The 22,437-nt window shown below is 39.4% G+C and overlaps 1 protein-coding gene across 1 annotated transcript; it reads right to left on the reverse strand.

Moving 5' to 3' along the window:
- Nucleotides 1-595: 595 nt before the first annotated feature.
- On the reverse strand, nt 596-22,193 carry tll (nuclear receptor subfamily 2 group E member tailless). The gene is made up of 8 exons (XM_090157176.1): nt 22,148-22,193; nt 4,808-4,886; nt 2,455-2,473; nt 2,013-2,154; nt 1,562-1,938; nt 1,203-1,494; nt 973-1,122; nt 596-893 (listed from the first exon to the last, which is right to left on the reverse strand). The coding sequence occupies exons 1-8, from the start codon at nt 22,191-22,193 to the stop codon at nt 637-639; spliced, it is 1,362 nt and encodes a 453-aa protein (XP_090013302.1). The 3' UTR covers nt 596-636.
- Nucleotides 22,194-22,437: the final 244 nt, after the last annotated feature.

Raw genomic sequence — 22,437 nt, forward strand, 5'->3', positions numbered from 1 at the left:
GGCTCGGCCATTCGCCTTCCAGCCATCCCACCCCGACAGTCCCCTCCGTTTAGCGTGGACACAATGCCTTTCAATACACAGCCGGTGACAAAATGCACCCTCTTGATCGGAACTTTACCGTATTCAGTTACCAACGTCAACGCGTCTCGAACCAACTCCGCGAATGCGTGTTGGGAGGGTGTCGCCCGCGCCCTGTTTCAAAAATACAGCCGCGAATTTGCATAAACATTTAGTTATTTTCTGCCTGGTTTAACTTGGGCGGCTAATCTTTGCCTTTTATGTTTGGATTTTCGTGGACGGATCACATTGGTTTACGGGTTAAAGCCACGAATCTGTACTGGCCAAATTTAAATCTTGAACCAGTAAGTAGGATGTAAGGTGTTATTGGCCATTTTAATCGATAAATAACCAGCAAATTTGATAAAATAGTTGGAACAATTTATTCATACGTTAGTGTGATTTTAACACGATTGGTCACTATAACGTTTCATATACAAAATGTACAAACTCAAAATAAAACAATTTTCAAGATAGAAGCGTAAATAACGTTTGGTTATTTAGTCACTTTTCGGTTGAACAGACCGAACGGCGTCAATTTCCAAGCGAAAAAGTCCGAAGGGGTCGCGAGAGAGTTTTTCAGAAGTTGTTCGACTTGTACATATCACACAAAAGCCTTTCGATGGGGATGCATCCGATCGTCTTCCGGAAAAATAGTTCTTGGATTGTGTTGTTTCCTACCAACTTCAGCGTGGGCAACAGCAAAAGCAGCTTCCCGAATCGAGAGGGTTGACTCGGATAGGCTCGCTTGATGTAGGTTTGGAGGGTCAGTTGAGCCTGGTCTTGCAAGTCGGATACGGTGGAGAGGCAAGCGTCCCTCAGACCCCGCACATCCGCTGCGTCGTTCACGAAATCAAAGGACCGTTAATAACGCTCTCATTTTAAGCGCCATGGCAAACAAAGCTAACTTCTTACCAGTTTTGAACAGGACTATCGCTTTGAGACAAGCGTATTCCGTGTTGTCCACTCGCAATTGCTTAAAGTTGGTGATAATCTCTTGGAAATTTCTCACTTCCGTCATCATGGTTTCGACTTTCCTGGACGAAGATGGCTCGGAATTTAAACCTGTTTGAAAATCAAAGATTTAAAACCAAAACGTTTTAATGTGTCTCAGTAATAGTTGGCACGGCTTATGATATTCTTACCGGAAGCCTGTAGTAAAGGTCCGAATTCTAGAAAAGGAAAGACTTGAGACGCGCCTAGTAGGAATAATTCTCTCCAACTTTCTTCGACCAGTACCAACTGATCACGTAAAGGGAGAGCCGTAAATGCCGGGACACTCTTGACCCATTTGACGTTCATGAAGAGCAACCTCGCCGCCGTTTCGCAAATGGCCTCTGGACTGCTGACGAGTGACAGGGACGATGGGTGAATAGGAGGAACTATGGGGGTCGGAGACACGGGTTTATGGACGCCCATGGAAATTTCGTGAGGATACTGCAAAGATATCGTATTTTGTAAAATTTATACGGAAAGGCTTTAAGTGGGAAACGTGATAGCGTACCTTAGGTAGAGGTTGGCACAGAAGAGGCGGTTTGGGTATGGTGGCAGTTGGAATGATGGGACTGACGGGGGACGTGGTGGAAGAAATGGCGCTTGACCCGCAAGACGATTCATCGGGAGTTCTCGGTCCGCTCACTGGTTCCGTCGAAGGAGGGGAAACTCGGTTGACTAGGGCGGCTTGTTGGCTTCTGGACTGATGCATCAGAAGTTCGTGGAAGAAGTGATGTCGCGGCGGTTGTATTAAGGTGACGTGGTGAGAGTACGGGATGCCTCCGGCTAACATGTCCAAGGTACGAGGAACGACGGAGTGCTCCTTGACGTAAGCGCCGAATTGTCTCTTCAGAGTCGACGTCCTAGGTCCCCTTTCGTGTTGAACGGCTGCGCGGGAAAAAATAAAATGTTATTGTTTGAATTTTGGTGAGTAAAGGTTTTCGTTTAGTTTGTACCATTACCATCTCTATTCATTCCCGCTTCCAAACATTTCCGGAGACGACAAGCGCGGCATTGATTTCGGTGCGTTTTATCCACCGGACAATGATTGACCCCGCTGTCCCTCGCTTTGCAAGAGTACTGGCGATTGCGACGGATCGAGCGCTGAAACGATTTCAACATTTATTAGATAATGTATTATCCTTTCGTTGTACAATAAGTAATAGACCGGTAACTTCATCGTAGAATTTTGCCATTAGAGAGGTTAAGCTCGCGTTAGAAATCACCATGCAGGGGATAACTATTTTGAGTGTAGGCTGTACCCTATAAAGCTACATCTACTCTCCTAAACGCGTCCTAACGCCGGCTTAAACTCTCTATGAGGGTTTGGCAACACTATACTCCATGAGGTCAGTTCAGTCTTTAAGTACCGTACGGGGCGTGCGATAGTTGATGAATACTTACTTTGAAGAAACCGGCGCATCTGGAAAGAGAAGGAAAGATATTTTACTTGGGATATGGATATGAAACGGGGGGGGGGGGGGGGGTGGTCCGGGAAATCACTTTAATATAGACTCTTGTACAAAGAAGTTATCGGAGCGGCATTTATCCGAATATATAGAGAGGGTCCCCGTTGCTAAAAGCCCGGCGTAAGTGGAGGATCGGTAACGTTACGAAGGGCCATTATGGACGTAAAAGCGCGGGACCGCTTCGGCTTTTTAGCTCCTAACATTATGTTAGGGTGCGCGGAAAATTTGGCCAACCGTTCGACGCGTATTTTCTTCATAATGGACGACGCCGACGAATCTGATTGTCGACAAGGCGCGGAACGAGGGTCATCGAATCCGTACGTCCCGTTGCGCGTGACACGATGGGACCTGGCTGGTCCCCTTCGACGCGCGGGGTGACGGAGACCCTGGGACAAGCTCTTGAAAATAATAAGCATCACTGACGCCATCGGAACAGTCATCTCGTTCGAGACCGATTGTGTCACGCGTTTCAAAAGGATAGAAAGAACGACGCCACTTTCAATAAGTTTCGCCAGAACTCGTAGAAATATCGCCTTCCGAAACGAATTATCCGCTACGGTTAATATCCATCCGAGTTTTCGGTGTTTTTAATAGTCCCGGTACGTTTCCGAGTGATTGGGCTTATCACAAAATGTACTTTAATTTAATAAGCCGATCCCACCGTGTCATGGCGACTAGCGCTATGTAGCGGACAACGTGCCTCCATCTTTAGATTAATTGCCGAACTAAGCTGTGGTTCGGAAACAAATCTGGAGATGGCTGTAATGTATTTTCAATAATTATAAGGGATGCTATGACAGGGTTGCCACATTTTCCAGGTTCAAATTCCCAAACTTTTCTAGGTTTACCCTAACCATTTCCCGAGATTTCTTTTACGTATTTTGAAATTTTTCATTTGACACCAAAATTAAATTTTCTCTCTTTTCCCTGACGTTTTTTCTCGAAATTAAAATTCCCTGACTTTTTAGGCTTTCCAGGTACCGTGGCAATCCTGTATATATTTTTACCAATTTAGGATGGTATAATGCCTCAGTTGGAATTTTAATATTGTAACTCAACCGCGATTGTTTTGATTTGGGACGTTCGTAGCGCAGATGTTATTTTCCTCTGGGTTCGAGTCTGCCTAAAAGCCAGCTAATCCTTAACGCTAAACCCGGCTATACCGCGATGTATTGAGATCCGTATTTTTTCTATTTCCCGCATAATAACGCGTAAGGGGAAAAAAACGGTCTTCTATCAAAGTTTTCTTCCGAAATGAGCATCCCAGCTCGGTATCGCGCACGTATAAAATCAAATTCTGGCGTCCGCGATTGGTCGTATCGCGACGGACGCTTCGAAAACCACCAATAGGGTAATGACTCCTCCGCGTTGCAGGGTGAAAGGAAAAAATCCCCGGAGGCCATGGCCGAAGATTCTAATGGTAATTTGGAAGCCGTTTTCCGAGCGCCTAAGCGGGACTTTTTCATTGATACGGTGGCGCTATCAAAAGCGAGCCGGAGGGAGAAAATCCCCAACAATGTCAGTAAAAAAAGTAAAGCCTTCCTCCATTGGATCAATTGAATGGAGAGCGTTGAAAGAGTCTCCTCAAAGAGGGCGCTGGCTTCGACGCGACTCCCATAGATGGGCCTAAAAAAGAGGTGATTTTTGACGGGACGTTTTGTGTCCATTTTCGGCGAATAATTCATCCACGTTGCCTTAAATCCTCCCCGCTTATTATGCAGTAGCGAATATACCGCCGACGGTTATTGTAAACACTCGCCGAAAAATTCTGATTCTATAACATCTGCGAATATCGCCCCCTCTCTCTTTCGTCTCCTCAACTAAAAACAGGCACCCAATTTCCCCCCTCCCTCGGGTGTTAAACCGCCAGAGCTGTCGAAGGCGGGGGAATGACTTCACCCTCTCATTGCCCTTCCTTCGAATTTATCGGATCAACTTCGGTCTCTTTCGGAGGGACGCGAAAAAATAAGAATTTCAGATTTGGTCAGAAGTGGTCGGATTATCTCTGAATTATTAATCCCTCTAAAACGGTTTCGATTTTATTACGCGCTCGCTTCGCCCTCGGATATCGTTTCTCTCGTTCCGTACTTCATGATCTTGGGTTACATAATTCCCCGCGTTTCCAGTAAACGGTGGAAAATTTCAATAAAAATAACTTTTTTCGGCAAAAAAAGGGGAGGTCTAAGAGGGCAAATAGTTTTCGTAACAAAGTGGGATCGATTCTCACTCGAGATTTCTGTTTGCGTTAGAAATGGGGTGGTGCTATTTGGCAATAGAATGATTCTTACCCGTCGCAAGCGAATATCCCGTAATGTTTCCCCGAGGAGTGGTCTTGGCATACTTCGCAGGGAATGTCCAAAATTCGACCTATTAAAAAAGATTTCGAACAATTAATAAAGGCCGACAATCCCAATTTGTTCTAAAACAGAAATAACAAATTTTTCAGAGTGTTAGTCTTAAAAATAAAGGTCGGCGTTCGATTAATTTTTATCCATGGATAAAAAAGTTAGGCGATATTTAAATGATATTTATTTAAATAACTAATATTTGAATAATAATTGTAAAATGTTTAAATAATCGAAAGTGGATAAGCCCATTATTTAAACAAAACCAACAATTATTTAAATAAGTACCATTTTAATAATAAATGCTTGGTTGCGTAAAAAACATAATTAAATAAGTTAAAATTATATTCTTTTTACCAACTTTTGTTAAATAAATCGGAAATTTTGTGGATAATGAATAAACAATTCCGAACACTACTTAAAAATTACGAATAACACGCTAGGCTGTGCATAATTAAAACTAACTATAGTTCGTTTTAGCTTTGAACGTCCGAACTAGTTTTTAACGTAATTAGCGCCAATTAGCCCATGCTTTTGTTAAATTTGGTGGAAGAAATGTCAAATTATTATAATTTTAATTGAGATTTCGTAAGTTTTAAATTAATTTAATCACTTTGCTTATTATTTTAATTAATTATAAATACCAAAGATTAATAAATGCATAAAAATAATAAGCAAATTATAAATTATAGCATTAAGTTAATATTAGGTTATTATATTTCTCATTGAATCTGACCCCTTTTACAATTTTCCAATAAGTTCGCAAATTATTTTTCGAAATAACGGTTATAGTTTGTAGGCGTAAACTAAATATCTCACAGATGTCGATTTAATTGTGAAATAGATTAAAACGTTGGAAACACTTGTGTTTTTGGCTTCCCGACGAGAGTCGTATTTGTCGAGCGGTATTTTCCAGTTATCCGTGACGTATTACGAGACATCGCGCCTCGCTTCTGATGTTTGGGGTATAAATTACCCGAGTGATATCAAGTCAGTCGGGGGTCAGCCGGGCTTTCTATAGCGGAACCGTCACGCGTGTTTGACCTTTGCTGCCTCGGAATCGCGAGTCTCCTCAACACCTGACCAATGACCACCTGGTGCACTGGCGAATCTAACGGAGCGCGAAGGAGGATGCGCGGGTGCCGTTTAGCGGCTCCGTTTCCGCCGCGTCTCCTTCCGAAGATGATCGAACTCGTCCCACTACCGAAAGGATCTGCCGAGCTCCCGGTCTGTCATTTCCGCACGTTGCATCCTTCCGTCTAATTTAGGGGTCAATACCGGCCCAGATTTAATTATTTTTGGGGAAGGTGGCGGGATCTCTATGGGGGCCATTTTATTCCGTTCGGAGGCAGCTGCGTCCTTTCTTATATTCCGACAATTTCACTTAATAGGATCTCTTTAATTTGAAATAAACTACGCAATTACTACAGCTAAATCGATACTCAATAGGGAGCTAACAGTTCTACGTCACCCATGCTTATTCTCATTGAAAAAAATTCTACCCAACATGGCGACCACAGTGTTAGTTCCCTATGTTAGTATTTCATTCGGAACTTTTATCACAGTTAAAGATTTAAATTTTGGGTAATAGCACTTCGACTATATTAGGGTCTACGGGATAATAACGTAGCCGATACTACTCTATAGCTTTAGCCATGGCTGACGTGTTGATATACAACTTTTTATCTATAAGAAAAAGCGTCGGTGACGTTCTATCTTTTTTAACGTATAGATTTCGGTGTAATTTTATAACATGCTGTTTTTAAAACATAAAATTTATGCTGGGGAAAATTTGCCAAAGTACAGACCCAGTGCATTGCTTTATCTAGCTAAGGGCTCCAATATTTCGTTTTGTTTTTTTATACAAAATAGTTGACTTCGTATAGGTAAAACCATTTCTTTATTTTAATAAGCAACTTCCCCGTGATCGTTTGCCTAAGATCAAGGGGTAATATGTTTTCGTATCAGCTGTTTAATATATCTAATATTAAAATTATATCAATCTATTCGATTTATACTCCCTCGATTGATTATTGGTTAAACTAAATACTAGTATACATTTTAATTTAATTGGTCAAGTTTATACAGCTATAGGACCCTTTGCTAATATGAAAGGATATTAGAAAACCGGTTTTTATAGAAGTGCGATAGAAGTGAAATTTTAGGATTTGCAATGACTCAAAATTAAGGAAAAACTAAAACTAGGAATTTGTTCACATATAGGCGAGGGAAAGATACTATGTTTAAGTGTGTCATGATTAAAATGATAAAATAATCATTATTTTTTAATTTCATTTCATCATTTTAATAACGATTAAATCATTTCAGTCACGATTTAAATTTTTCGAAAATTCGAGCTGACGGGGTGCTGGCGGAACTTCTTGCGGAGTTAATCAATTCAATCTCGATTTAATCATTTCAATCACGATTTAATTATAAATCTCGATTTAATCATTCAAATATCGATATAAGCATTCAAATCTCGACCTAATCACTCAAATCTCGATGTAAGCATTAAATCTCGACTTAATCACTCAAACCTCGATGTAAGCATTCAAATCTCGATGTAAGCATTCAAATCTCGATGTAAGCATTCAAATCTCGACTTAATCATTCAAATCTCGACATTATAATTCAAATATAGATTTAATCGTTTAATCTGATAAATCATGATTTAATATGATAAATCATTTGAGGGTGTCCTCCTAGTAATCATGATAGGGACCTGTCCCTCGCAAAAAAAATTCAGTTTTTCAAGTTCGCAGTGGAGTTTTAAATCATTAAAATTTCTCCATACAAACACCGAGGGGCTGATCACTCCACGTATTCGGTGTACAGAGCCGTACCTTTGACTGTACTAATGGGACTACGCGTAATCTTTGAAGTCCCTGCCTTTGGCAGTGCTAATCTAAGCGTAATCCAGTGTACAGACTTTCTAAGAGTGGTTAGCCCCTCGACAAACACGTATAATAATAACCGGTATAGAGCAGAATGGATGGCGCGCAAGACTAAAATTAAGTAACCTGTTAAATAGAGTAAACCAGCGGCGGCGATCGGAAAATATTTCTGCGGGGCACGGGCCATTATTTTTTTATCAAAAATTCATAGCAAGAAAATGTACATCTCTAAATTTATATATTTTTTAAAAAGTGTTCTTTCTTATATCTCATCCGTCAAGGAATACATTGATAATAAAAGTTAAGTCGATATCTTTAGAAAAATATCTGTGTACATGGCTAGATAATTAAGCCTTTCTTGGCCACGTACTTTACGAAGGTATTTTAGGTAAAATATGGTACACGACGGGCCGATTTTTTGTTTGGACGAATCTATCGGAATCAATTTTAAGGTTATATCATCTTAATGCTACTCGCATCTGCAATCTCAAAATAACTTCTGTAAAAAGACTGAATTCGGACCAAAAATAAAGGCAGTGAGATTATAAATTTTTCCCTGTTGCTATTTTTCCTCAATTTTATTTCTGTGGGGGCTCTGCCCTCGTTTGTTTTTCCCCGTGGGGGCTCGAGCGCCAGAGCCCCCACGGGATCACCGTCACTGGAGTAAACTATAGCAAAGGTCACGTTTTACCTTAAAACCCAGTTTAACTCGGATTGATTGCCAGTTTTGGCCATTTAAATTTAGAGAAATCGGGTTTGAAGCGATAATGTGAGCGTGACTTAAGTGATTTAATTTAAAAATGTTACAAACTTACTAGATGTCCCGTTGACTTTTGGCGGAAGAGAAGAAGCCATTGGCAGGAATAACTGCATGAAAGCCTCTTGAAGATGTTAAAACGGGACTGTAAACAAAGACTAATAATAATAATAATAGAGCGCGTTTCGGGACTTGTTCGAAGCGAGCCAGGACAGTTTCACGAACACGACATTAGCGAAGGAGACTGTTCGAACGAATGATGAGTCTCCGCCATAGGACCAAGGATCCCCTTTTTTACGTGCATGAGATCCATATAACATAATAGAGGGGCGAATTCGTCCGAGGGGGCATATTGGGGAAAGCCCGAGCCGGAGTGAAACCCCGGAGAGCCGGGTGAAGGAGGAGCCAGCAGTCCCATCGCGATTGGTTCCCCCTCCACGCAAAAAGAGAGAGAGAGAGCTTTTTGTAGCTCTCCTTACACGTAAGCGATCCTCGCAGGGGCATCCGAAATCCGCCAGGCGTGAAAACGACTCTTACCGTAAGCGCGCTATACCGGCGGCGCCTTCCACACCACTTACGATACTGGCTCCGTCAATGTAAATATTTTTTTTTACTGGAAATCGATCGACATTGACATTTGTCAAAGGTTAAACTTGCCATTAATTACAGGGTTCCTACAGACCTGGAAAACTTTGAAAACCTGGAAATATCAGGGAATTTGATTGTCGACAGAAAAGTCAGGGGAATTCCAATTTTTTTTATGAGGATTCAGAAAGTTTGCCCTGATGAATACCAATTTACATCAATACGTTTTTCATATTAAATATTTTACTTTATTTATTCTTTATTATATTGGATAATTTTAACTTAAATTGCAATCATGAAAGGAATTACTCTGTAAATCTTAGTTTTATTTTATCTTGCACCTGGAATAATCAGGGAAATATTCGTGGGAAAACCTGGATTTATCAGGGAAATCCGGTTGCCAATAGCGGTATTATTTAATGGAGGATATTTTAATTAATAGTTCTTTTTATAAAATAACCTTGGCCATCTTGTTGAAATGTTGCCTCCCCGCTTCAGCTGTGGATCCGTTTTCTCTCCCACTAAAGAGCTTATGAACTCATCCTTAGGCATTGGCTGAATTATTCCAGGGCAACATTTCAACAAGTTGGGCAAGCGTAAAGACATTTTATAAAATCAACTATTGTTTTTGTATGTAAAATTAAAATATAATTAATTTTAAATCCGCAACACTTACAAAATTGTTAGGGTAATACCAAAAATAAATAATATTTGACGTGATATTTCCATCGAGATTCCCAAATAATTGACGTACTATGGCTACGACATTGGACCGTACTGTCTTGAGAGCGCTCTAAGATAATCATCACCAATAGAGTACTATCAGTGCTACATCACGCAACTTCACCCATGCTTTTTCCTATAGAGAAAAAAACGCGCGTAAAGTGGCGGCCATGGCCAAAGCTACGAGGTGATACTACTCTATAGTACTTTGAAATATTTTTGAAGTTCAATTTCGAAATAACCAAAACTATAATTTATACGTTCTTTTAAACTTGATCTACATGAAAGCGCTTTAGCGATTTCCAGTAACAGCCCGCGATTACAGCAGCGGATAATGTTACTTCATAAGGAGCTTTTAAGTAAAAGTGGTTTTTGTATTATTTAATACTAGGTAATTTTTGAAACCCCCTGAGACCACGAGGCCCTAGACGCGCCACTACTATGCCGGGTGTGGTTCAGTGGCGTAGACAAGGGGGGGGGTTACGCCTCTCAGGTATTTTACATAGTTTAAAACCCTCCCTTGAAGGATTTCTAGCTACGCCACTTGTGTGGTTGATGATAATTGCAGTCGAAATCGTTTGAAATATGGCATATTTAAACGGCCATGTAGCATATCGGCCTTTTGGTTAAAATCAAAGCAGATCACTCCACTTTCTCACCCTTAATATCTAGTCACAAGCACCCGATATGATATGTTTGGTTGGCTAAAGCCACGTTGCCAGACGTACCATAATTATGGTACAATTCAATAACTATAGCTAGAAATTTGGAACGTACCATAATTTCACCAGCGTGGTACGCCTTTTAGCAATAATTTTAAAAGACCGTAGCATATTTTCAATGGAGAACTAACACTCCGTAGGTTTGGCTGTGACCGCTATGTTGGGTAGAAATTCTTCTTCAATAGGGAGCTAACAGTTCTAAGTCACACGACGTCACCCATGCTTTTACTTATTTAAAAAAATTCTACACAGTCAAAGCTACGGAGTGTTTAGAGATCGGGGTTTGGATAAGAAATATCCGTTTTATTGGTTTTTTTTCCATAACCTAAAATATCCGAATAAAAACTTATTTTTTGCATATTAAATAGTTTTATAACCGCCAATAATATCCATAAATAAACAGTTAACCGAAATTTTTATGAATAATCGAAATTTAGGCGGTAAATTTATCTGTTCCACCGACCTCTAGGAGTGTTTGTTCCAGGACCGGATTAACACTATTGGGGGCCCTGTGCAAAGTAGAATTTGGGGCCCCTAAAAAATTCAAACCTTACTTTGGTGCTATATGACTTTAGTCTGAGATAAATTTTACAAATGAACTTAAAAAATATATTTAAATATTAATATTAAAAACAAATTGAAAACATATTTATTTCGAAGATAGGGGCTCCTGTGCCATGGCACACTTGGCACATGCCTTAATACGGCCCTGGTTAGTTCCCTATAGGAAAAAGCATGGGTGACGTCGTGTGACGTAGAACTGTTAGCTCCCTATAATTCTGATAATTCTAATTCTAACACATTAACATTTTGCACTCATGTGTCAGCTCAAAAGGCGCTTAAATTAAACATCTTCAAGGAAATCGATTGCCTAGAAGTAATATACCCGAGAGAGTTAATGTTTATATAGTGCTCATGGAAATAATGGACACTTTTCACCTGTAAACAGAACGCCGTGTTTTTGCTAAGGATTAAAAAGTAAAAAAAAGCTACCTGTTTAAATCGAAACACTTGTTGCATACCGTACAGGTTAAAAGTTTCCATCATTTCAACAAGGACTATATAAACATTAACTTTCAGGTCCTGGTTCTCTGAAATATTACTTGGTGATTTCCTGGAAGATGTTTTATTGAAGCGTCTATTAAATCTATACGTCGACCACGGCAATTTTTGGTGCTTTGTTTTTTAAAAATAACTTTTAATTTTTAAAAACTAGCCAAGATTCCGAAAAAAGCCTACATATGTGAAATAAACTAGTAAATAGAAAGTAATATACTATAGAGACAGATACTTCATGGTTTAAAATAAACTTTTATTAAAAAATAATATTGGGCAAGCTTTTCGAGCTCACTCGCTCCTTTTCAACCCTTAGATAGAAATGTCGAAAAATTTAATCTCTATAGTATATTACTTACTATTTACTAGTTTAAATTAACCATGGTTAAATTTTGCTTTTATGATATGTGAAATAATTTGGCCAAGAATTCAATAATTTTTGAGTTCGTATACCATAATTTTTTAATTTTTACAACCCTGGTCTAAAATGAAGTCTGCTGCGGGGAAAAAACTTTACATCGAATCATTTATCGTTTTCTGTTCATTATGATGTTACATCTAGGAGCAACACAGCTCCCCACACAAGAAGAACGCAGTCCGTCAAAAGTCGTACATTTTCTTGTGTACATTTTTCATTGGTTAGACGTTTTATCGCCTGCTGCCGTAGGAAGGGAAAAATTCGGAAATTGTCTTCCCCCTTTCCGTAAAACGTTCAGCGTAAAGGCTCGTCCAATGAAATTTGTACACAACACTGCGTTTGCGTGTTTAAAGGCTAGCTGCGTTATCCTAGGTTACATAGGATTTAGAAACAGCGTTGTTATATCTTCTAAACGTAAGCGAACGTTATTATAAATGACTACTGTATAAATAAATACGTCACTGTGTTACTTTAAATTTGAAAGTTAAATTAGAAAATATATCTATTATAATATTTTTCTCTTTTTTTCTCTTCAAGAATTAGTGTACCTTTGCGAGCTCGCGTTGATTTTTTCCAAAAACGTTTAGAGAGAAAAATAGTGCGAGGTGAAATGCGTCGTACCGTAACAGTGGTGGATTACCCAAAAATTATGTAGCTAAAAAACTAAATACACTTTTACATAATAAGATTTCGCATAAATATGATTTATGAATAAGTCTAATTTTGACATTTTACATGTTTAGGCAAATATACACATATATGCGGTGTATACATTCGCGTTTTGATGGGAAATTCGCGAGCAATAGAATCTGCGTAAGGAACACGTTTCATTTGGATGGATACTTCCAGCGTTATAAATATACTATAGAGACTTGGCACTCCGTAGCTTTGGCCATGGCCGACATTGTGGTCATATTTTTTCTCCCCACGATAAAAACTATTTAAAGAAAACTGTGACGTAGCACTGCCAAGTCCCTATTAACGTTAACTCTAATCCAATATTGCTTCAGAGCGAGCAACCTTTTTAGCGGTCAGGGTTTGGAAAAATTAGAAATTCTTTAAAATTTTAAGTTAATTATACGAGTGGATGCAAGTACATTATTATACGTAGTTAGAGTTAGCTACTCTTCGCCTACTATTTGGTGACATTTAGGACTATGGTCGCGGCTCAACTAACTCGAAAGTGAACGTTCTTGACAGCTTATTATTGAGATATTAGCGTGTATGGGGCCTTTCCCGCCTGCCACCACATTTCATCGTCTTTAGCACAAATCTGCGGGAGGGATCTCTTTCCTACTCCTTTTTGGGGTCTCAATCCCCCCCAGCGAAAGCAAATGTCAAGTTTCCCCCCTCGTCCGAAATCCGTTATGGACTTTCGGGACCACCAATTAGTTTTGGGAGGGTCACTCCGCTTTACAAACTCTTTTTTTTTCGCGGGATCTAACATAACTTTACAAGTACCTCTTCTCTCGAAGACGTAGACTGAACTTGACCCTGTACGTTTCCAACGCTATTAAGTAAATTTTAAAGTAAATCTCGTAGCGATTTCCGATAAGTTGCTAGTTTATTCGAAGGCACTTAAAGAGTACGGGCTGCAGCTCTGTTCGTTGCTTCACAATTCGGGATGGCGTTTCGACCCCATTTCTTGACCTTTTTGCGTTAAAAGGGTATTTTGAAAACTAGCGTCTTTGTGGTCGAGATAAGCCGTTCAAAAATTGGCGAAACGCGTTTCTGTTTATTGTTACCGTTGAAGATTCTCGACTTGATAGCGCGGAAGGGTACAAGTTTGGTCGAAAGTTGGAATTCACCGGAAGTTCGCCATCGCGTACGCTTCCTTTTTTAAGGTGGGGTTATCATTTTTCGCGGTGATCTCTACTTTGCAGCTGAATGCACTTACCCTTTTTTGACTCCGCGAAGTTAATTCGACCAAAATGGACGTAGGGGGCAGGGGGGACGGGCTACTTTGAGTGTAGATGACTAAAGTCCAGAAAAGGAAAAGAGAGGGTCATTTTTCACGGGCGTGTGTCACTGTCTTCAACAAGAGGATTATAAGTATTCTTGGAAAAAAAACTAGAGCCCGTTGATAAATGAGGGCAGACTTTTTGGTCCTTTCGATGGTGAACGTTTCACGGTTAAATCTCTAATCGGTGGAAAATTTGCAAAAAGGTGTGGAATGACATTGATAGACTTCGAAAACACTCTTTTTGACCGCGTCTTTACGGAAACAAAATGTCTTCTCTTAATTTACGACTTTCCAGCTCGGCGCACCTGGGATTGCGCTAAACATTTCCATAACAACCTTTGTATTATCCTTTTTGGTTTGCCTTGATATAAACCGGTACGGCCCGGTTCACAAATTGGTTACTGGAAAACAAACTAATACTCTTTTTAGATAAGACTTCCAGGGTTCTTCAAAATGTTTTTTTTTTCAAAATGCAAATGCAAAATGCTAAATACTTTCTCCATAACTCCAAATGCCAAATGCAAAATTATAAAAATACATTCTCCATACCTCAAATTGCAAAATGCAAAATATTTTCTCCATAACTCAAAATACATTTGTCATTTTGAAAATTGGTTTTTCGAAATGCAAAATTAAAAATTAAAATGGCTTTTGCAGCTCAAAATTAAAATGTAAAGTAGTTTTTGCAGCTCAAAATTAAAATGTAAAATAGCATTTTCAAAATGCAAAATGTTGTTATTAATAATTAATTAGTAATTAATAATAATTACGCAGAGATTTCAAAACCATCCTCGCATCCCGCGTGGGAAATAAAGCTGTGGCACTGTACGAATGGTCGTCTGCTTCTGGGTAAGTGACTCAAGTGAGTAACTGATTATCGCCATCTGTTAATAAATAGCAGACGAACTTTCTCTGCAAGAGCTGCGATGATGGTACCAGAGTAAAAAGATTTTGAAAAAGCATTTTTAAAATGTTTTTCCACCCAAAAAATAATGCAAAATACTTTTTCTAATTCAAAATGCAAAATGGTATTTGGCATTTTGCACCCAATTTAAAATCTTTTCGGCGGGTCTAGAATAAATTAATACTTATTAACTTTTAAACACATCGATAAACGATATTTTATAACAAAAGTTCAACTCAAGGTAAATAGAAACAAAAATAAACAATCACGATTTTTATATAATTTAATAAACTATTGTTACTGAAGTGGTAAGAATTTTGGTGTATAAAAATCTGCCTCTGATGGCATTGTCCACATGAAAGCATGTTTTCCAGTGGCGTCGCTAGTATTTTCTTTTTGGGGGGTATTTTTGCGAGTATTTTAATTTTGGGGGGTATTATTGGCGAGCATTTTCATAAGGGGAGTATTTTTGGCGAGTATTTTCATAAGGGGGGTTGCGTAACCCTCGAAAAGTTTAAGTTAAACTTTTTGTGGTTTTACTTCCGAGCTTAGGTCAAATTGGCCGCTTTAGCTAGGAATTTGTTGATAGAACTATTGTTATTGAATATCCACAGAATCGAAGGAAAAATTCGGGCCGAAACTCAGCTAGCTCCCCCGCTTCCGTCATGTGACCCAGGCATACCTTCTCGCTTCTCAACACTCATGGACTCTGTAGCCCAACTCTTAAAAGTTAAACAATTAATGACTAATGGTTGGAAAGGTATTTCGACCATTTAATATTCATTTACAAAGTAAACAGTTTATAATTTACATTTTTCAAAAGGGCAACGAAAAAATTTGGGGGCTATAGTGTCCCCAAAAACTGGCCGCTTTCGACCACACTGATGTTCTCAATTGGCAAATGTGAATCGATCATAAATCCAAGGAAGAGAAACCCACTATTTGAATATTTGGTTTCGATTACATTATATCAGAAGTAAATGAACCGAAGTTATTGAAATATAGGAGCAACAAACACAACACCCCACACAAGGAGAACGCAACCCGTCAAAAGTCGTGGATTTTCTTGTGTACGTTTTTCATTAGCTAGACGCTTTAGCGCCTTCTGTCGTCGGAAGGGGAAAATTCGGAAATTGTCTTCCCCCCCGCCCGTAAAACGTTCAGCGTAAAGGCTCGTGACGCTCGTCCAATGAAATTTGTACACAACACTGCGTTAGCGTGTTTAAAGGCTAGCTGCGTTCTCCTTGTGTTTGTTGCTCCTAGTTGAAATAGCGCTCAAAATTGGAGGGCGTTTTCCTTATGAAAAAAATGATAAAATCGAGTCAAATAAAAGCTAATTTCCATCCAATTGGGAGTAGTTTGTACAGCCTTAGACCAAGAAACACAGGGACGTCTCGCTCATAGCATACCCAACGCTTTATTTCTCAACGGGGCTTTGTTGCGGCTGCGGTAGGGAGAGGGGGGTTAGTGGATACAGATAGTCAACAGGCGAAATCCATGAGAGATAAAAATAACGTTTTTTTAAAGAACTTGAAAAAATAATCAGCTAAGAGTTACATATTCTTAAATTATTTTATATTTTTTTAATATTTTAGGGACACAAATATAAAAAAACATACCAGAAATTTCGTTTTTGGGAGCCACGCAGTTGCAGGCCACGTGCTGACAGATTTTAGGGCTGTGCACGTGACTCAAATAGCCAATAAAAATTGACTCACCTTCCCTACTAGCGACACCGCGCGAGATAAATAGGAAATATAGGCAGCCGCAACGAAGCTTCGAGCGCGAAATATCTACCGTGTGACGTCCCTGTGTTTCTTGGTCTAAGGTATAGCTATTTCTATGTTTAAAAAATAGTTTCATAAAAACCAAAACGTTTTTTTTTTCGGTCTAGGAGCGCGCAAATTTTCAAATTCGAGGTCAAAATGTAACTTCATAAGGAAAACGCCACCAACACGGGGAGTATAGCAGTCTGATAACTTCGGTTCATTTACTTCTGATTATAATCCATATATTTAACAACCACCATTATTTCAAAACGGTATCGTTGTGAAATCGCACCAATATAAAATTAAATCCATTTTAGATACTTCTAAACGTGGTGCCCAATTATAGTTCAGAAATTAATCTTTCTATGACCAAACTCATCACGTTGTTGTCCAGTCCGTTTGAAATCCATTCATCTCTAATCTCGGACGTCAACCGCAGCCTGTCCCCTCATTTTCGTTTTTGGCGGAATATACGCCCCCTCCATTTCCTGACCTTTCACCCCGCACAGCGAAACATTTTCCCCGAATGTCGTCGGTATAGGCGCACGCGGATTCCGCTTTGTCCCAACACGAGCGCCCGAATCCGTCCCGGGCCGAAATCTTTGTTTGCTTTGATCGGCACTCGCCCCTTTCGCTTGGCCGTCTTTCTTGGCGGACCTGGAAGGTTTGTACATACCCCTTGTATTCAAGTACCACCAGGATTTCTTTGATAGAAGCGAGTAAAACATTCTGCTATTGATATTTATGAAGCTTTTTGGAATCATTTCAGCGAGTCAATTATTTTTCTGGCGTGTGTAGTGACCTGACTAACGAGTTATTCCGCTCTAGAAAAGTGTGACAAAGATCAGGGCGTAAAAGCGGCTAGGTTCAACTTTGCGTCCCTTCTCGTCGCACTCTATCCTCGGATTTACCCTCATTATTAGGTTTGTATAGTCTCGTCTGACCCTTAAATCCGCGTTAAATCCATATTTAATAAATCGTTAACGGGGAGCTGATGAATCCGGCGAGCGTCCGTTACACTTTTCAAACTCGTATATAGATTTCAAACCCGCCCACACAACTCGTCCGACAATGTTTGCAGTTCACGACGCCCCTTGAAGATTAATACGACCGCGTACCCGCTGCAAGGCAGTCAACTGCCTTTGACCCGCGATTAGGGTGCCAAAAAACCGCGCTCTTCGTAAAAGTTGGTGATACCCTATTTTTTAGCCACTGAAGGGTCTCTGGGGCACTTTACCCTCCCTCCCTTCTTCGCGTGGTAGCGGGATGGCCGGGACGCTGCGGCGTCGGCTGGTGCTAAACGACAGCGTCCTCCTCCTCACTTGACCCTCTCCTGGGAACCGATTGTAGTTGGGACCATCTGGGGATGACAGACCAGCCCGTTCGGCGTTATGCACCGACGCTGGCGCGTTATTAAGCGTTCGGTTTTCGCCTCTGACTATGAACCGCGACTTATTACGTGACTCGCCGGGATTTGATAGACTCTGGGCTCATCTATTCGCCCAGAATCACGCTGGGAAACGTATAATTAACCGACCCTTACCATCCGCGTACCCCTTATCCACCATTTCATATGGTCTAGTTGCGCTCGTAGAGAGCGTCATCCGCGATACTCTTCCGCCAATAATTCCTTGTTTGGCCATTTTCCCAATGAGGTTTTTTATTTATTGTACTTGTCTAGAGATGCGCCAGACGGCGAGTTATACAACGATTCGCCGATTTATTCTTATTTGCTTTCCATCACGATTTTCAATTAATATGCGTTTTGTATGTTTTCGTCTAACTCTCGTGAATTTTGATCTTTTTAAATTTTGGGTAAATGGACCAGATTTCACCCCCTAAAAATAGCAGTGACAGCCCCAGAGATTTTTGGTTGGGTAGACCAAGTATAAGTGAACACCCCAATTGTTTTGGACCCGTAGGAGGGTATTCCCAAGGCTAATAAAATCATACTTGAAAATTGAATTTCTATGTCCTCTGTAGTAAATTTCAGAAGTTCACTGTCGAACTTTTTCGCTAACTAACAAAATTTTGGGGCCCGAAAGATGGGTTCAAAAATAAGTTTCCAAATAGGTCGTGACCCTCAAAAATAGGCCCTAATAAAGTTGCGATATCCGAACCACTCTACAGCAAGGTTCACACTTACCCCTAAAATCGCTTCGTTTAGATAACTAGTTTTTAAAACCAGCGTGAGAAATAACTTCGTGTTGGTTCGGGAAGCAACTCATCCTAGTCGGATCGTTTAGAATCGCTTTCCAAACGACAAGGCGGGGAAGTAAAATTGCTCGTATTTTCAAAAATAATGGGAATAAAATTCTAAATAATGTCAAATAATATTACTGTTTGTATAGTAAACATGATTAACTAATTGTTTTGGGATATATTTTAGTATTTTCAAAATTCTGGTCATAATTTGAAATGACGTTAAGCCTTGGCTATAAGCGAACCGCCCTAAACTGGGTTTTAGGCTCTAGTGTGAACGTGGTTAAATAGTACTACCCTTTTTTACGAACCTTGAGTACTACCATAAGTAACAAAATATACATAAGTACTAAGTAAGAAAATAATCAACTTTTTTGTATAATAATTTTTTTTATTTGATTAAAATTTTAATTTTTGAAAATGCTAAAAATAGAAAATATAAATAAGAAAATAATGAAAAAGTTCAAAGTTGACTAAAATCTTTACAGGGGTACCCTTACATTTGGTCAGATTCCCATGTTATATTCAATAGGAAAATTTCCATTTTGTATTGTCAAAATCATTTTTGGTTGCCATGGCAAAACGGTTGCCTATGGAGACATTTCCCTTTAAGGTGTTTGAAGTTACATGAAGCATGGGCCAAATAATGATAAATTATTATTTGGCCCATGCTACCGAAGAGTAGGCTTATGCTTAACACGCCTGGAACTTAATATTATTTAATCTTCTAATCATCGTGATAAATGAATTTCACACACAATTATTGTTTAAGAAGAGATTAAATACCTTTAGGAATATGAATCCAAGTCGATATTATTAATAAAACCGACTAAAATAGATGATATAATCCCCCTGACTCCCTCGTGTTGATTGACTACTTGATTCAATTTTTATCTCTAAGACTCTAACGGTTTTTTTAACTTTGATTGTCGCTCGATGGCGCGACAGCGAGCGACAATCAAAGTTGGCCGTGACCGGGCAAGCAAAGGTTGCTGTCAGCCTTGGAAATAACGGTGGTCAGGTGGTCAAAGACCAGTTTATTAATTGCTCAGACCAGTTTATTTATTCAAAATTTTTGGGGTCACTGGTCACCGTGTCCAGTTTATTAATTCGATATAATTAGAAAAAAATAGAAGGTGACCAGTTTAATAATTCGAAATAATATCAAATAATAGGAGATGAACAGATTATTTTTTCAAGGTTTTTGATTTCCCTATTCACCGGATTTCTATGTACCGCGACTCCGCATCCCACGAACGAGTCGAACTGTCAAACCCCCTCTGGCCCAAAGCCTCAAACCCTCAATCCTCTGTCTCGCATTCCCCCGAGTACGGTAGGCTACGCGGTAACGGACCGGGGACTCGGGATCTACGGGGCCTAGAGCAGAGAGAGAGAATACGGTAAATTACGAGGGTCGTCTAAGCTATGGCAGTAGTCTTAGATGAGATAGTACTATATTGTACTATTCTTGTGATACTCATAAAATAAACTATACACTATTTTGAATACGTGTAAAATTAATGTTACCATGTAGTATAGGTTTTTATAGGTTTATAAAATGACATTAGAACATTTTATATGAGACCAGTTAAATAATTAATAAGCTAGGGGTCACTGGTCATAATGACCACTTTAATAATTCATATTCTAAGGGGTCAGTGGTCATAAGGACCAGTTTAAAAAAAAACTTATTTCCAAGGCTGGTTGCTGTAGTTCAAAAACCGCCAAAAAAAAGGCAATATAAATATATTTCTTAAATTCATTACTAAAGAAAACAACTATTTAAATTAATTTTGAGAAAGACATAATAGTTAGACAAGATCAAATAATATCAATGTTTTAATAATATGCATTTTACTCTTTGGCATAACTTTAAAAAAAAACACTGAAAAAGGAATTATACTCTAGCCAAATTAATGATTATTCAGGCCAAACTGGCATACTAGTTCCATAGATTTATCGCGTGAAGCAAAGGAGTTTCTCCACTTTGCCGACGTTGGCCCAACCACGATTTGATTTGTATTTTACTCAGTTGCAAATTTGAGTATTATGAAAATTTATGTTTACACAATGCTCGTAAGATACCGTCGGCCCGATCGCGATTGAAAATTATAGTTAAAGTAGTAGTCGGTATTGCGTCGGCGTGACGTACAGAATCCGACTCCGACTGCCCGACTGCCCGACCCGACCAAAAATTGGATTTCGTGTGCTACTGGGGTTGTGGTGGCCGTACTTACCTGACAGTTCTAAATAGTCCTTAACCACGTTATGATTTATTAGCTCCGAGATTATAGGCAGTGTCAGACTTGTGTTGTGTTCATTATATAACTTATGGTACTACTGTATAGTAGGAATAATACTAATGACTAAACGTAGCAATGGTTCTCAATTTTCTTTCGTCGAAAATCGTATTAAATAGTGAATTTTCAAGCCATCACGAACTGCAGCCAATGCAATTAGAAATCGTTGAAACGATTAGTCGTAGTATGGAAATCCATTATAGTTTCAATACTAAAATTAACGAAATTTCCTAAACGATATCAATTTTTATTTTCTTTTAAGCGCGACTTTTCTCCTGTGTGTCGTAACTTTTTGGCGAGAGTTGGTGACACCTTGAAGAGGTTTGCCGATGTTTGACATCCAAAAGTGTGTACACTCTTTATACAGGGAACTAATTTAACTTTTGAAAGGGTACAAAGTTGGCTCTTGGGGGCCGTTGTTGTCTGATTTCCGAGAAGCGCGGAGTCTCTTGAAAATCAATTATAATCCGAGAAGCCACGCCGATCTGAAAATTCTCTCACTTGAGAGAGCGCCTGCCGCGGACAAGTTAAAGAATTTTTCTCGAGTGTCTCGACGCGAAGGTGTCTAAGCCTTCGCCCAACCAAGCAGCGCAGGGGAGGGGCTCTCCTAAATTTTTCCATTTTACCTAAACTCGAAATTTGGGATCCTACGTCGTCATTGTTAAGTCTTCTTTAGCTCCGCGCGATAATAAATACAATAATCGGAATTCCTATTATGAGTTATTTCGATTTTACAGATGGGTAGGAAAGATGTCACTTGTCTCGATTTTTATCTTCGTTTGAATATATAATAAAATAAACGCGGTTTAAAGAAACGGACAAAAAATTGAGGAATTTCTTTGTAAATAATCATAATGAATCGAAAAAGAAAGCAGTTTTGGCCCGGCGGAACAATCGTGTTTATTCTTCCTATATCTCGACGCCATTTACATTTTTTTGCTCACTATTTTTCTGTTAAAAAGGCGTTTATAAAAGATTTTTTCTTACCAAAAGACCGAATGATGTGGTCGCAAGCCGAGCTGCGGGTGCCCATTGTTCAAAGTTGCGCGGGGACCCCGCGATTTTTTGGGACCAAAATCTTTTACGCAAACAAGACGTTCAATACCATATTTCTAACTTCTCTCCATTTGAAATGCTTTTTGCCACTGCCATAAACAGTTAGCTATCGTCGGAGTTTTTAGTGGCGGACTGGCTTGGGGTCAGCTTGACCCATGGAAGGTGGGCCCTGTGAACCCTCTTTTACATTAAACAATATGATAAAAATGATAACAACCTCG

The sequence above is a fragment of the Leiobunum rupestre genome, chromosome 8, assembly GCF_980474605.1.
Source record: "Leiobunum rupestre chromosome 8, qqLeiRupe1.1.hap1, whole genome shotgun sequence".
Lineage (NCBI taxonomy): Eukaryota > Metazoa > Arthropoda > Arachnida > Opiliones > Sclerosomatidae > Leiobunum > Leiobunum rupestre.